The sequence below is a fragment of the Bos indicus x Bos taurus genome, chromosome 2 (assembly GCF_003369695.1).
Source record: "Bos indicus x Bos taurus breed Angus x Brahman F1 hybrid chromosome 2, Bos_hybrid_MaternalHap_v2.0, whole genome shotgun sequence".
In the NCBI taxonomy this organism is placed as follows: domain Eukaryota; kingdom Metazoa; phylum Chordata; class Mammalia; order Artiodactyla; family Bovidae; genus Bos; species Bos indicus x Bos taurus.
In genome coordinates, this window is record NC_040077.1 from 133,066,834 (window position 1) to 133,081,643 (window position 14,810).

The 14,810-nt window shown below is 55.3% G+C and overlaps 2 protein-coding genes across 3 annotated transcripts; one reads left to right on the forward strand and one right to left on the reverse strand.

Moving 5' to 3' along the window:
- The first annotated feature begins 23 nt into the window (after window positions 1-23).
- LOC113900500 (aflatoxin B1 aldehyde reductase member 2-like) lies at window positions 24-8,417 on the forward strand. The gene is made up of 7 exons (XM_027554339.1): window positions 24-74; window positions 2,355-2,534; window positions 4,105-4,134; window positions 4,705-4,801; window positions 5,020-5,119; window positions 7,009-7,138; window positions 8,256-8,417. The coding sequence occupies exons 1-7, from the start codon at window positions 24-26 to the stop codon at window positions 8,415-8,417; spliced, it is 750 nt and encodes a 249-aa protein (XP_027410140.1).
- A 575-nt stretch (window positions 8,418-8,992) lies between these two features.
- MRTO4 (MRT4 homolog, ribosome maturation factor) lies at window positions 8,993-14,727 on the reverse strand. Of its 2 annotated transcripts, none has more exons than XM_027522068.1 (8): window positions 14,409-14,727; window positions 12,454-12,512; window positions 12,137-12,240; window positions 11,416-11,497; window positions 11,140-11,207; window positions 10,386-10,537; window positions 9,922-9,998; window positions 8,993-9,803 (listed from the first exon to the last, which is right to left on the reverse strand). In XM_027522068.1, the coding sequence occupies exons 1-8, from the start codon at window positions 14,434-14,436 to the stop codon at window positions 9,654-9,656; spliced, it is 720 nt and encodes a 239-aa protein (XP_027377869.1). In that variant the 5' UTR covers window positions 14,437-14,727; the 3' UTR covers window positions 8,993-9,653. The 2 variants fall into 2 exon arrangements, with proteins under 2 accessions (XP_027377869.1, XP_027377874.1); XM_027522073.1 differs by lacking the exon at window positions 14,409-14,727 and adding an exon at window positions 13,899-14,058 and having other exon boundaries at window positions 9,255-9,803.
- Window positions 14,728-14,810: the final 83 nt, after the last annotated feature.

Below are 14,810 nucleotides of genomic sequence, written 5' to 3' on the forward strand. Positions count from 1 at the left end.
CACTCGACAGGGGGCGGAGCTAAATGACGCGGGTAGCCCCGACCCCTACAAAGCGCCCTACCGCGGGCAACGCGGTGAGGACCGGCACTTTAAGGAGGGGTGGGCGTGGGCCCCGCCCACCGGGCAGGGGGCGGAGCGCTCGGGGGCGGGGCGACGTGAGCGTGTTGGCCCCGCCCCACACACAAGCGCCCCCTACCCGGGATCCCTAGGCAGGGGCGTTTCCTAAGGGTTGAAGATCCTAAATAATGTGACAGACTTTATTTTGGGGGGCTCCAAAATCACTGTAGATGGTGACTGCAGCCATGAAATTAAAAGAAGCTTGCTCCTTGGAAGAAAAGCTATGACCAACCTAGACAGCATATTAGAAAGCAGAGACATTACTTTGCCAACAAAGGTCAGTCTAGTCAAGGCTATGGTTTTCCCATGAGTCATGTATGGATGTGACAGTTGGACGATAAAAAAAAGCTGAGCACTGAAGAATTGATGCTTTTAACCTATGGTGTTGGAGAAGACTCTTGAGAGTCCCTTGTACTGCAAGGAGATAAAACCAGTCAATCCTAATGGAAATCAGTCCTGAATATTCATTGGAAGGACTGATGCTGAAGCTGAAACTCCAATTCTTTGGCCACCTGATTCGAAGAACTGACTCATTTGAAAAGACCCTGATGCTGGGAAAGATTGAAGACGGGAGGAGAAGGGGATGACAGAGGATGAGATGGTTGGATGGCATCACCGACTTAATGGACATGAGTTTGAGTAAACTCCGGGAGTTGGTGATGGACAAGGAGGCCTGGCATGCTGCAGTCCGTGAGGTTGCAAAGAGTCGGACACGACTGAGCAACTGAACTGAAGATCCTAAAATGTGGTCTTAGCCTAGGGGTGGTGCCTTGGGGCTGTCCCGCCATCTTGCAGGCCCCAGAGGCTGGCTCTGTGGTTTTCTTGTTGGGACTTGCTAAAGGCTCAAGCTGGTGTTCAAGTATTGCAAGAACTCAAACGAAAACACCTTTCAAAAATGAAAGCAAAGACTTTGTTCAGACAAAGGTTAGGGAGAATTTATAGTAGCCAGCTTTCACTCCGGGCTTCCCTGGTGGCAGCTCAGCTGGTAAAGAATTTGCCTGCAATGTGGGAGACCTGGGTTCGATCCTTGGGGTTGGGAAGATCCCCGGGAGAAGGGAACAGCTACCTACTCCAGTATTCTGACCTGGAGAATCCCATGGACTGTATAGTATATGGAGTGGCAAAGAGTCGGACACAACTGAGCGACTTTCACTTCACTTCTTCACTGTAGCAAATATTGGGAGAAATACTTTAGACGGAAGAAAAGCTGGATTTACACACACACAAAATGGAGAGTGCTGGAAATGGTAAACACAAGGATAAATATAATCTTTAACCTTTTTTCATGTTTAACTTTTTTAACAGCTGAGTTTTTATAAAGTTAAAATACACTTACTGTATGACTCAGCAAAAACTGCTGCTGCTGCTGCTGCTAAGTCGCTCAGTCGTGTCCGACTCTTAGTGACCCCATGGACTGCAGCCCACCAGGCTCCTCCACCCATGGGATTTTCCAGGCAAGAGTACTGGAGTGGGGTGCCACTGCCTTCTCTGTCAGCAAAAACTACACCCTAGTAATCTTTGTGAACCTACCTTCAAAAACCTTTGACCAATTGAATGCAGTGATATATAACAAGAATAATACATCATGACACACTGAATTTCATCCAGGCATATAGTTGGCCTTAAACTGGCCAATCAGTCAATAGAGTTAATGTTAGTCAACTATATTGGTCAAAGGTTTTTGTAGGTAGGTTCATGAAGATTACTGGGGTATAGTTTTTGCTGAGTCATATAGTAAGTCTTGGCTTCCCTGGTGGCTCAGCGGTAAAGAACCTGCCTGCCGATGTAGGAGATGTAAGAGATGTGGGTTCGATCCTCTGGAGGAGGGCATGGCAACCCACTTCAGCATTCTTGCTTGGAGAATCCCATGGACAGAGGAACCTGGTGGGTTACAGTACGTAGGGCCACAGAGAGTCAGACACGGCTGAAGCGACTGAGCACGCACACACGCAGTGCGTCTAGTTTTAAGTTTATAAAAGCTCAGGACCGACAGCTTTGTCCCCTTCCGGGGACGCCAAGTCCTCTGGCCACCTCGCAGCTCTGTGAAACCCGGGCTTCCCAGCGCCCTTGCACATTAGCCCTGGACAGCTGGACAGTACAAAAGTCTTGACCCTTTTCCTCTCCTTTTCCCTCCTTTCAGCAACCCTTACCTAGCCTGGAACGACTTGGCTAGCCCCTCTCAGGGGGCCCTGAAAACGGAATCTGGCGCTGGGCAGCCCCTGCCCCCTTCCCCTCAGGTGCCCGGTGTGGTCCGGATCTGCAGGAGTCCCGCCCTTATCGCCCTGGCACTCCTTGGCACTGTTGCAGATCGGTCTTTGGAACCCGCAGGGACCAGTTTCCTCATTGCTCTGAGCCCTGGACTCCTCCCTGGAGGCCCGGGCACGTGGTTCAGTCCTGGTGCCTCCCACTTCACCAGGGTGGGTGCGCCTGGGAGCCCTGGAGCTACCAGCAGTAGCTGGGATGGGGAAGTGGGGGAGGTACCCTGTCTAACTGCCTGCTCTGTGCCAGCCTCTGTCCAAGGCCACAGAAGGGGAACTGACACTCACGCACTCAGGGAGCTCAGCATCTAGAGACAGCTGGGAAGCCTAGAGGAGGGACCGCTTCTTGGGACGGGCCAAAGAAGAATGCTCAGAAAAGGGAACGTCAGACCTTGAACTGACCATTTTCCCGGAGTGAGAGGAGAAAGGGCATTCCTGGCTGTGGGCGTGGGCAGTGAGTGGGCAAAGGCAGTGACATTTAGCAGCGCTGAGGGTGTTGGAGCAGGCAGCTGTGGCCAGGCGGAGGTTTAATGTGTGAGGGCGGGAGGTTTAATGTCTGATGCCATCTCAGTGCGTGTAGCCTGTGCTGGCAGGCACACAGTGCGGGCTCGGCCACATCAGCTGTTACTGTTAATAGTATCGTCGTGGGCACCCTGTGCCGTCTTTCACTCTGGGGTGTCGCAGGGGGAAATGATTCACGGCAGGGTAGATCTGGAACAAGACGAGAACATGCATGCGTCTCAGGGCCTCACTCTTTCTGGGTCACTTGGCTGCCTCGTCGAGGCAACTCTGGTCTTATTATCTTTTTCAATTTTAATTTTTTGAAGTTTAGTTGATTTACAATGTTGTGTTAGTTTCAGGTATAACCAAAGTGATTTTGTTTCACATTTCAGATTATTTTGCATTATAGGTTATTACAAGATATTGAATATAGTTTCCTGTGCTATACAGTAGGTGCTTGTTGGTTATCTGTTTTATATGTGTGTGTGTGTGTGTGTGTGTGTGTGTGTGTATATATATATTAGTCTATATGTTAATCCCAAACTCCTGATTTATGCCCCCCTTCCCCCTTTGGTAACAATAAGGTTGTTTTCTGTCTCTGAATCTGTTTCTAGTTTGTAAATAAGTTCAATTGAATCATATTTTTAGATTCCATATATAAGCAGTATCGTATTCGTCTGGAGAAGGGAATGGCAACCCATTCCAGTATTCTTGCCTGGAGAATCCCATGGACAGAGGAGCCTGGCAGGCTGCAGTGCACGGGGTCGCAGAGTCAGACACGACTGAGCGACTAACACACACACGGCATTCGTCTTTCTCCGTCTGACTTACTTCATTTAGTGTGAAAATCGGTCCATGCACGTTGCTGTGCGTAGCATTAGTTCACTCTTTCTGCTGGCTGAGTAATACTGCACTGTTTATGTGTACCACATCTTCTTTATCCAGTCATCTGTTGCGCATTTAGGTTGGTCTTTTTCTAATTGCTTTTTCTTCTCCAACTCCTCCTCCTCTTCCCTCCTTCAGGCTAGAACTAGCTGGGCCAAAGTTCTTAAAGCTCAGGTCTGAAGTTAACATCAGGAAGGGGTGGGGACTGTGCTGGAGGAATGAAGATTCCAAATGAGCAGCCCTCAAACACTCTGCAGATGGTTCAGTGGTAAAGAGTCCGCCTGCCAATACAGGAGACCCGGGTTCCGTTGGCTACAGTCCATGGGGTCACAAAGAGTTGGACACGACTGAGCCGCTAACACCTTCACTTTCAGTGAGTAAGTGTGTCAAAGTTCCGATCAGTCCTCTGAGATTCCCAACTAGAGAGTACCATTGTCATTCTCGATTTACCCTTGAGCGGATTGAGGCTCCGTCTGTGTGTCCACCCGCGTGTGTGTGTGTGTGTGTGCGCGCGCGTGCTCGGTTGTGTACCACTCTTTGTGACCCCATGGACTACAGCCTGCCAGGCTTCTCTGTCCAAGGAATTTTCCAGACAAGATTACTGAAGTGGGGCTCAAAGAAGTTAGATAAATTGGTCAAGGTCACAGAGTGCATCCTCTGCCTTCGTCTTTTCAACTCAACTCTGACATCTCTTGAAGCAGAGAGCTCACCGGATCCACGTGTGTTTGAGAGCTCAGGGTCCAGCCCACGGTTGGTGCCTGCAGATGTGTGTGGGATGGCAGAGCCAGGCCGCCGTCCCTTCCTGGGGCCCAGCACCATCTCCCCGTCCACCAGTAGTGACTTTGGAAACCATGTGGAGTCCTGGGGGTCTTGACCGAAGACTTTGAGAGCAGGCTGGGGCTCCCCGGCCAGGCCCCCGCTCAGCTGGCCCTTCTGCCTGCAGGGCATGTACAACGCCACCACCCGGCAGGTGGAGACGGAGCTCCTGCCCTGCCTCCAGCACTTCGGACTGCGGTTCTACGCCTACAACCCTCTGGCTGGTACGGGCTGTGCGGGCACAGGCTCCCCTGGGCGGGAGGGCCTTCCTGACCCCGTTTCTGCCCCTTCCTGACCCGGGAGAAGCCTGGCCCCAGACCTGGGAAGGGGAGGGCTTTGCCAGGACCTCCGCCCATCCTGGTTCCCCCGCCATCACCCCCACTTCCGGTCCAGGCGGGCTCTGGGGGCAGTGCCTGGGGGTCTGACTGCAGCCTTCCCGCAGGAGGCCTGCTGACCGGCAGGTACCAGTATGAGGGCAAGGACGGGAAACAGCCCTTGGGCCGCTTCTTCGGGAACAGCTGGGCAGAGGTCTACAGGAATCAGTGAGCTGGGGCGTCAGGACGGGCGGGGTCGGAGGGTCCCCATAGTCTGAAAGTGGGGCGTCCCTGGGGCTGCTTTTTTGGGTTCGAGAGCCTCCCCTCTTGCTCAGACCTTGACCCCTCAAGCCCAGCTTTACTGAGAACCCAACCAGCACCCCTAAAGTTTCCCAGAGTGACTGGCGACCTGGATTGGGAGTGTGTGGAGCTCTGGCCCTTCTCCCGGTTCTGCAAGACTGTGTCTCCTCCCTCGAAGAGCCTCCCCCCTGCCCACCGCAGCAGGAGACACCTCGCATCGGGACTGGGGAACCCTGAAGCTTGCTGCTGGCCCTGTCACGTGGGGCACTGAGCCTAAGTTTTGTAAATTCTTGACAATAAAATTGTCATCAATGTCCAAAGTTATAGTTGAACATCTGTTGGGACCAGCCCTTTTACCTTTTTTTTTTCCCTTTCATTTTTTTAAAGTTTGAAAAAGTATCCATGTAATACATGCCCGCAGCTAAAACAAGCCCTTTCCAAGTCACATTCCTTAGAGGTGATGCTTTTAAACTCTGTCAGCTTACTCTCCCTCTGGCGTTGACTGTAGGATCTCTGACGTATATGCTTTATTGCTGTTCCTTAATGTATCAAATTTAGACATTATCTATGGACTGCTGGGAAGCTCATCTTTCAAGATTTATAGAAGCTAAGTCTCCAAAGCTTCAGTGCTAATTTTGTTGAAATGTCCCAGGACTTTTTACGCAGCACAGTGTCTCATACTTGGAACCACCTCTGTGTGCAGTGGTGTGATTTAAACCCTAATCCAGGCGCCCACCCGCGCCAGAGTTTCTGATTGTCTGACCAGGTTTAGAAGCCATTTCCTTAAGCAGCGTATCAAGGAGCTTGTCACACCACCAGTGCCTGGGCCTCTCTCCCGGAGGATACTTTCTGTAAAAAATAACTCACATTTTTTGCTGTCTTGGGTCTTTGTTGCTAGGTGGGGGCTTTCTCTAGTTGTGGAGAGCCAGGGCCTTGTGGTGAGCAGGTTCTACTGTGGCGACTTCTCTCACTGTGGAGCGCAGGCTCTAGGGCACACAGGCTTCAGGAGTTGTGCCCGAGGGCTCAATAGTTGCGGCTCACGGGCTTTAATTGCCCCGTGCGTGTGGAATCTTCCCAGACCAGGGATTGACCCGGTGTCCCCTGCAGGGGCAGACAGGTTTTTACCCTCTGTACCTCCAGAAAGCCACCCTGTAGGGCCTTGTGCAGTGCTTAGTTGCTTAGTTGTGTCCAACTCTTTGCAACTCCATGGACTGCAACCTGCCAGGCTCCTCTGTCCATGGGGATTCTCCAGGCAAGAATACGGGAGTGGGCTGCCATGCCCTCCTGCAGGGGATCTTCCCAACCCAGGGATGGAACACAGGTATCCCGCATTGCAGGCAGATTCTTTACTGACTGCACCCCCAGGGAAGCCCAGGATCTTGGCTGATGGTTTTTACCTTCTCTGCTCTATTGAGAAAGCACGGCAGGTCCATTATCTGTCTTACACTTTGTGCTCACCGTGTGGGGCTGGCTTGGGTTGTCTCCTCACCAAGCAGCTAAGTGAAGGCAGGTGGCTGATCCAAGGATAGTTAGGTAGGACTGGAAGCAGGACTTGTCCTGTCCGTGATCCGGGGCACACAGATGTGGTCCTGACGTTGGGGGTTGTACTGTTCATGTCTGGTGAGCATGTGCGATGCAAGGATTCTTGCCCACTGCACCCCTGCCGGTCCCACCGCTGGGCAGGGACCGCCATGATGAGGGACCCAGAAATCCACACGCATTCTGCTGCTCAGGGAGGTAAAGCCTCCACTTAGACTGACACCCTGCAGGAAACCCCCTTCTGACCCCTGTGCCACCCTCCCTCCCTCCCTGCCCAGCTACTGGAAGGAGCACCCCTTCCAGGCCGTTGCCTTGGTGGGGAAGGCCCTGGAGGCTGCACATGGTGCCAGAACCCCCGGCGCGACCTCGGTCGCCCTCTGCTGGACACACCACCACTGCCAGCTCCAGGTAGGAGGCAGGAAGTGGGAGAGCTGCATGACTTCATTTTTAGTTGTTTTTAAATTTTTGCTGCATAGTGGCTCAGATGATAAAGAATCTGCCTGCAACGTGGGAGACCTGGGTTCAATCCCTGGGTTGGGAAGATCCCCTGGAGAAGGAAATGGCAACCCACTCCATTTCCGACTCTTTGCAACCCCATGAACCGCAGAATACCAGGCTTCCCTGTCCATCACCAACTCCCAAAGTCCACCCAAACCCATATCCCTTGAGTCGGTGATGCCATCTAACCATCTCATCCTCTGTTGTCCCCTTCTCCTCCTGCCCTCAATCTTTCTTAGCATCAGGGTGTTTTCAAATGAGTCAGCTCTTTGCACCAGGTGGCCAAAGGACTGGAGTTTCAGCTTCAACATCAGTCCTTCCAATGAACACCCAGGACTGATCTCCTTTAGAATGGACTGGTTGGATCTCCTTGCAGTCCAAGGGGCTCTCAAGAGTCTTCTCCAACACCACAGTTCAAAAGCATCAATTCTTCAGTGCTCAGCTTTCTTTATAGTACAACTCTCACATCCATACATGACTACTAGAAAAACCATAGCCTTTACAAAATTTTAATCCCCACAATCACCCTGCAAAGTAAAGGGATCCTGAAGCTTAGTGAGGTCATGTAAGTAACTCAGGCCTGCCCAGCTGCAGAGCAGCAGGGGAGGCCCCGAACTCAGGCCTGCCCATGTGTGTCTAGGGAGGCAGGGCTTTGGAGCTGTTTGAAGGCAAGTTCCTTCTGGAATAATGCAGGGTATGGACACTGGGGGCTTCCTGGCAGCTCAGTGGTAAAGAATCTGCCTGCCAATGCAGGAAATGCAAGATACTTGGGTTCAATTCCCGAGTTGGAAAGACACCCTGGAAGAGGAAATGGCAACCCACTCCGGTATTTTTGCCTGAAACATTCCATGGACAGAGGAGCCAGGTGGGCTACAGTCCATGGGATCAGAGTGAGACACGGCCAAGGGACTGAGCACACACAGATACTGGCTCCCAGGTCTTGGCAGAGGCGGGGCTGGGTGGGGGTATGTGTGACGGGGTCTCTGCGGGGCATCAGTGCGTGATGTCTGGCCGTCTTCCCTTGCAGGGCGCCCACGGGGATGCGGTCACCCTGGGCACGTCCAGCCTGGAGCAGCTGGAAGAAAACTTGGCGGCCACTGAGGAAGGGCCCCTGGAGCCGGCCCTTGTGGGGGCCTTTGATCAGGCCTGGCGCCTGGTCGCCCACGACTGTCCCAACTACTTCCGCTAGGCCTAGTCTGGGGTGGCAGAGGGCACACTCCACCTGTCGCCTCCTTCTCTCACACAGTCAATTTTGACCTTAGGCTGCTCTGCGTGGCTGGTTCTTCCCTCACAGTCCTGTCTACAGACGGTTTATCTCCCATGCTCTTGAGAACACTCCCTGCAGCCTCCACCACAGGAAAAGGCCGGGGCCGACAGGGCGTTTGCTGTCTGAACAAAGGGGCACTAGCCAGGCTGGAGCCCAGGCCTGGGGTGAACCCGGCGAACGGCTCCTCTGCAGCCACGGGCTGTTTCCCGCCTCCCACAGGCTTGGTGAGAATGAGCAGGAGTAGGGACCAGGCTTTGAAGGGCAGAGGCGGCAGGAGGGCCTCCCAGCCTGACCTCTCAACAGCAGGGCTGCAGGTGGCCCTCATGCTTCTACACACGACAGAAGAGGGCCGTACACCCCGAGGTGGACATCTTGTGTAGAATCACCTCCCTAAATACATACAAACAGAACCATCCGGGCAAAAACCTACCACCCGGAAGAATAAAACTGCCGGGGTACACTTCTCACACTTGCTCAGTTTCAGTGGCACTTCATTCTTTTTTTTTAACGCTTGTTTATTTCCTTATTTGGTTGGGCCAGGTCTTAGCTGCCGCAGGTGGGATCTAGTTCCCCGACCAGGGATTGAACCCAGGCCCCCTGCACTGGGAGCATGGAGTCTCAGCCACTGGACCACCAGGGGAGGCCCATCAGCGGTGGCTTTATTCTTGCCTCAGCTAAGCCTCCCGTCTTCAGGTCGTCCGCAAGATTCCTGGCCCGGGTGTGGGAGAAGGGGTGGGGAGAGAGAAGACACAGCTGGGGTAGAAGCGGGCGGGAGAGGTGCCTGTTCCCCTCAGCAAACCCCAGCTTCCAGCCAGGGCCGCTGAGGCCGGAGGAGAGAAGGCGCTTCCTCCTGGGCCCCCGGAGCCGCCCGGGCACATGGCCATGCAGGAGCCAGTCCTGGAAACCGGCTTGAGGAATGAACAGACCCCTGGGAGTCCAACCCAAAGCCCAAACCCAACAGCGTCTTTAGCTTTTTTCCCAAGAAAAGTCCCTTTTGCAGGAGACAGCCTGAATGACAAAGTCTCATTATTTATAGGAAAGTCGCCTGTCCTTGCCCCCCTCGCTCGTGTTCCTCCACAGCAAACACACAGCTGTGCTCCGGGAGGGCGGTGGCAGTGCCTCCTGGCCGTCCTGACGAGACTTGGAGGCCTCGGCCCCTCAGCTGTCATCTTCCTCCTCTGACTCGCCTTCTGACTCGGGCGCGCTCTCTGGCAAGTCATCTCCCATCTGCTGGAACCTTCCGGACTGTGCGTCCCACATGTATTTGATGCTCACCTTGAATTCAGCCATCTCATACCCGAAAAGCTTCTGTGAGAGATGGAGGGAACCAGCAGTCAGGAGGGTGCGTGTGGTCAGAGGTGCCTGTGGACCCTCCCGTCGCGGCCGCGGACACCGGGTGGGTGGCTGGGGGCCGTGGGGACCTCACCAGGACGCGGGCCTGCTCCGGGGTCAGCACGTCGCCCTCTTTGCACACCTCGTAGTCGGACAGCAGGGTCACCACACCTGCAGAGAAGGGACCCCGAGCGGTGACCCCAGCACAGGGGCCTGGGCGGCGCCGGAGGATCGGCGGCCCTCTGCCCGAGACTCCAGCAGCTCAGGCACTGGGCTTCCTCCCGAGCGGTCAGCTGCCTGGGGCAGGGGGTTCTGATGGTGGGCGGCACCGACTCCTCCTTCCTTGTCCCTTGACTGCTGTACTCTAAGTCCCTGACCACGTTCACCCCAACCACGAGGCGGGCACTCTTGGTCCCATCATCATGTAAGAAAACACAGGCTGATAAAAATAACCTTCTCCGCAGGAAAGGTGGGGGCGGGGTGGGGAGAGCTGCCTGGCTTGGAAACCTGCGCTCTCGGCCCTCAGCTGTGAGCTCTCAGCTCCAGGGACACCCCTACCTTTCTTGAGGGCCGTGGGCAGGCCCAGCTGCCTCAGCTGGGGCTCCATGGAGTGGGGGAACTGCTCCAGGGGTCCCGGGTCCAGGTTCACAGTGAATGTGGCTTTGTTCCCCGCTCGGGCATAGTCCATTTCCGTGTACTTTGTGAACCACCTGAGGGAAGAGAAAACAGTCACGTATGGATGCGAACTGGACTGTTTAGAAGGCTGAGCGCTGAAGAATTGATGCTTTTGAATTGTGGTGCTGGAAATCAACCCCGAATATTCACTGGAAGGACTGATGCTGAGGCTGAAGCTCTGATACTCTGGCCACCTGATGCGAAGAGCTGACTCACTGAAAAAGACCCCGATGCTGGGAAAGATTGAAGGCAGGAGCAGAAGGGGATGACAGAGGATGAGATGGTTGGATGGCATCACCGACTCAATGGACATGAGGTTGAGCAAGCTCTGGAGTTGAAGATGGACAGGGAGGCCTGGCGTGCTGCAGTCCATGGGGTTGCAGAGTCGGACAGGACTGAGCGACTGAATCACGAACAACGCCCATCTACCTGAGGTCAGGCGCTGCCTGGCTTTGCCTGGCCTCCCCGTCCTCCTCGGCTCAGCTGGGAGCTCTGAGCTGGGGAGGATGGAGACCCGGTGACAAGGTTCCAGGAACCAGGTCTTCCTTGGACCCTGCACTGGACCAAATCCCGGCTTATTCCTTCCCGGGAGACCTCACCCACCTTTCCCTTCCCACCACTCCTCCAGAGCACTTACTCGTCCACTTCCTCCTTAGTGCGATTGGTGAAGAGGAGACCAACTTCGCCCCTCAACTTCTTGCTGACCTGCAAAACCAGAGGAGGGTGGCGTCCGTCGCGTGGGAGCAGTGGTTCTCAGCTGGGGACGGTTGTGCCCCCCTCCCCCCAACATTTGGCAACACCTGGAGAGGACTGTGAGGGGGCGGAGGCTCCAGGAGAGCTGAGCCTGACGCCAGCCCCTGGGCCGGCCAGACGGCTGGAGGGCGCCACCCCGCCGGGGAGAGCCAGGACCCACCTGATGCAGGTTGTCTTTGTACTCGTCAGACGGGCTTCGACCCAGCGCCACCATCATCACTTTGTTTTTGCCAAAGAACATCCTACAGAGAAAAAGAGGGCTCCGTGAAGGAGGCGCCCTGCCCTCAGCTAAGTGCCAACCAGCTCCAGTCCCCGGGACCGGAACCCCAGCCCAGGAGGAGGCGCGGCCAGAGGCTGCTTTCCACGCAGCCCAGGGCCCCTCACATTCTTTCCCGCACAGACCTGACTCACACACGTTCTGTCTCAGCCCACAGGGAGTGCATCTGGGTCTGTGGAAGAGGCCCGCTGGACGGTCTGAACCAGAGCTGCTGGGTGTTCCGTAAGGGACCAGACCCCAGGGCTCAGGGGCCCCCTCTCCTGGAGGGATCACTGCTCTCCTCCCGCCCCCAGGGCAACACCAACTTTAACAGTTAGGGACTTCTCGGGTGGCCCAGTGGATAGAACTCTGCACTCTCACTGCAGAGGGCCTGGGTTCGATCCCTGGTTGGGAAACGACCATCCCAACCAAGCCAAGCAGCCTGACCGAAAAAACCAAACAGCCACCCCCCAACCCCAAACAGTTAAAGAGCATACTTCGTCGGGGGTTGGGGAGGGTGGCATTTTGTCCTTATTAAGGCGATCCTTGTGACCCCGGTACCCAAGGTCACTAACTGCCCTGTACTTTCTAAGCAGCCTGGCCCCGCCTCCCACTGCCCACTCACCGACTGTGCTTCCAGGCGTTGCGGATGTCCTTCAGCTTGCTGTTCCTCATGTTGGCCACGGAGAAGATGAAGAGGTACTTGTACGTGTCCACACATTTACGAAGCTACGGGACAATTCATGGGGCTCTGGAGTCCCAGGGCAGCAGGTGTCGGGCAGTAACACTCTAGCCCCAGGGGGGAAAGAGGCTGCTCCACGGCCTCTCACTTCGCCGTGGATGTTTAGAGCTGTCCCCGTCAGATAATCCCACACCCACCTTTAAAACCAAATAAAAGGGCTGGGAAAATAAACATAACAATAATAAAAAACAAGCTCTTACCTCTTCTATCAAGTTCTGTTTCAGTTCCAAGCCTTTCTTGGCAGTTTTGGTTAGGGAGACTAACACAGAGAAGAAAAAGAGGAGATGATGAGAGAGAAACCTGGATGTCTCAGAGACTCGTCTCCCCTTTGGGTACCCAGCTGGATGGAGCCGATTCAGGCTTTTGTGGCTACTGCTTGTGGCTTGCAAGGCTACTCCCAGGTCCCAGGTCCCCAGAGTGCCTCTCCAGCAGTCCTGAGCCTGAAGATCCCTTCACATCTGTCCTGTTACTAGAGAAACCAGCTATCTACAGCCCCTCTGGGGCTAACTCCCTACTGAGGAGTGAGGGTGGTGCACTCCCCGGAGACCCAGCCTCCTGTCTGGGGCCGGTCCCTTCCTGCTGTTGGCTGCAGTGTGTGGAGACCATCTATGGCTTCTCTGTGTGGAAGAATGAGTCTGGGGCTTCTCTGCTACATCACGTCTTACAGTTTGGACCCGTGCATGCAGCGGCGTCTCTTTGGCGAGGGACAAGCACCTCTTCTCTAACAACAGCTGGGACCCAGTTTGCCCCTTACTCAGACGGGTTTGGCACTTGCCAGGTTTGACCACGGACCCCGCCACAGAATCCAATCATTCCACAAATGCTTAACAGAGGATCAAATGCAAAGCCCTGGGTCCCAGGAGGGACCTGGATAGATGAATAAAAAGCCCCTCTTCACGAAGGACACATCAGAAAGGTAATCACAGCAGGCAGGGGCAAGTGCAGTACAGGAGGGCAAACAAAATCCAGCTGGCTCGTTTCCCAGCGTTTCCACCGCTACGACTGTGGCCCAAGCCAGCACAGCGTTCTCTTGGATTATTACTTGTCTCGCTGCTTCCACCCTTGCCCACTGCCCCTGCCCTCCCCGGTCCATTCTCAACAAATCAACTAGAGTGATCTTTTTAAAAGTAAAGTGGAATCACATCACTCCTCTGCTCAAGCTCTCTCCTCCCACCTCACCTGGGTGTGAAAACCAATCCCGTGCAAAACTCTTTCAAGCTCTGCACACTCTGCTCGGTTCTCTCTCCCTCCATTTCGCCCACTCTGGCCTCTTGCAAAAGTTAAACACGCTCTTGCTTCAGGGCCTCTGCCCTTTGTGTTCCCCCTCCTTCGACCACTACCCTTCCAGGTAACTCCTCGGGTTGCTTAATTCCTTTCTGCAAGTTCCGGCTCATTTGTCATCTCAACAGAACTTCTCTAGCTACACTACACAAGGGAATGTCAACTGCTTTTTTCCTACATGAGGCTCATCACTATCTGAATTTATGGATTCAATTTTTAGTATCCTGGGAAGACACACTTCCCAAAACTAAAACTCTATGAGAGCCCTAGACCTTCCATGTTATAACTGCAGTAGCTTTCAAAACTAAAGAGTTGCCAGGTCTCTAACTTATTGAGTGAATGTGCCGGGATGAAAGAGACGCACCATAAGTAGCAACAGTCAGGAACAGTCTCTTAGGAGGGGTCCTACGGACTGCCACCTAACAGCCAGCCATACGAAGATCGGAGCACGACCATGCCGGCAGAAACAACTTGGAGAACACAACCACCATACTCGGGGATAAACCCGGGCTGAAGGAAAGGGGGCGAGGGGAGGGGGAGCGCGGAGAGCAAAAGAGAGAGGGGCTGAGGTCGGAGAGGGGGGCCAAGGCGAGATGGCCGGCACCCCAGGGGTGCGGAGGCTGTTCCCTGGGCCAGCCGGCCTTGGGCAACTCTCTCTGGAGGCCTGGCAAAGCCCCCTCCACTTCCCCGACGCGGCTCCAGCCTCCTCCGGGGTTTCCGCCACCCCAAAGGCCCCAACCGTTCCAGCGCGCCGCGACCCCGCTCCCTCCTCGCACAGGTCCCAGCGTCCTCCCCTGTCCTCCCCGAAGCCCTAGCGCAGCTGACAGCCGGCCCACAAACTGGCCCCCGGGGGCCCACGGCCTTCGGGGCTCACCTTTCTTGTCGCGCTTGGACTTGGGCATCTCGCCGTGGCCACGTGGGCGGAAGACGCTGCCGCCGGTCAGGCCCTCGGCGCGCGGGGGCCTCTGGGAAGGCCCTCGGTGGGCGCCCTCGCGCGTGCCTGACCCAGCCCGCGCTGAGGCCCTGTTTTCCCTGCCCGGTCGCCACCTGCCCTCTGCCCCGAGTCTCCAGGTAGACTTCCCACGCGGGCGGGGGACGCCGGAGTCTGGGGCGCCGCACCGTGGACCCCGCCTGTGGGCCCAACTCTATGGTTCCGCACCGAGGACCCCCGCCTGTGAGCGCGACTCTATGGTTTCGCGGAGGCGGGGCCCGCGGCGCGGTGCATGCCGGGCCCAACTCGATGGTTCCGCACCCAGGACCCCGCCTGTGGGCCCAA

Excerpts from the sequence above, each read along its gene's own strand:
- LOC113900500 (XM_027554339.1), top strand. The coding sequence starts at position 24 with ATGACGCGGGTAGCCCCGACCCCTACAAAGCGCCCTACCGCGGGCAAC. Across the intron at positions 75-2,354 it reads GCCCTACCGCGGGCAACGCG|GTGCCCGGTGTGGTCCGGAT; the intron begins GTGAGGACCGGC and ends CCTTCCCCTCAG. Across the intron at positions 7,139-8,255 it reads ACCACCACTGCCAGCTCCAG|GGCGCCCACGGGGATGCGGT; the intron begins GTAGGAGGCAGG and ends CTTCCCTTGCAG.
- MRTO4 (XM_027522068.1), bottom strand. The coding sequence starts at position 14,436 with ATGCCCAAGTCCAAGCGCGACAAGAAAG. Across the intron at positions 12,513-14,408 it reads GTCCAAGCGCGACAAGAAAG|TCTCCCTAACCAAAACTGCC; the intron begins GTGAGCCCCGAA and ends TCTCTGTGTTAG. Across the intron at positions 9,999-10,385 it reads GCCCACGGCCCTCAAGAAAG|GTGTGGTGACCCTGCTGTCC; the intron begins GTAGGGGTGTCC and ends CCTTCTCTGCAG.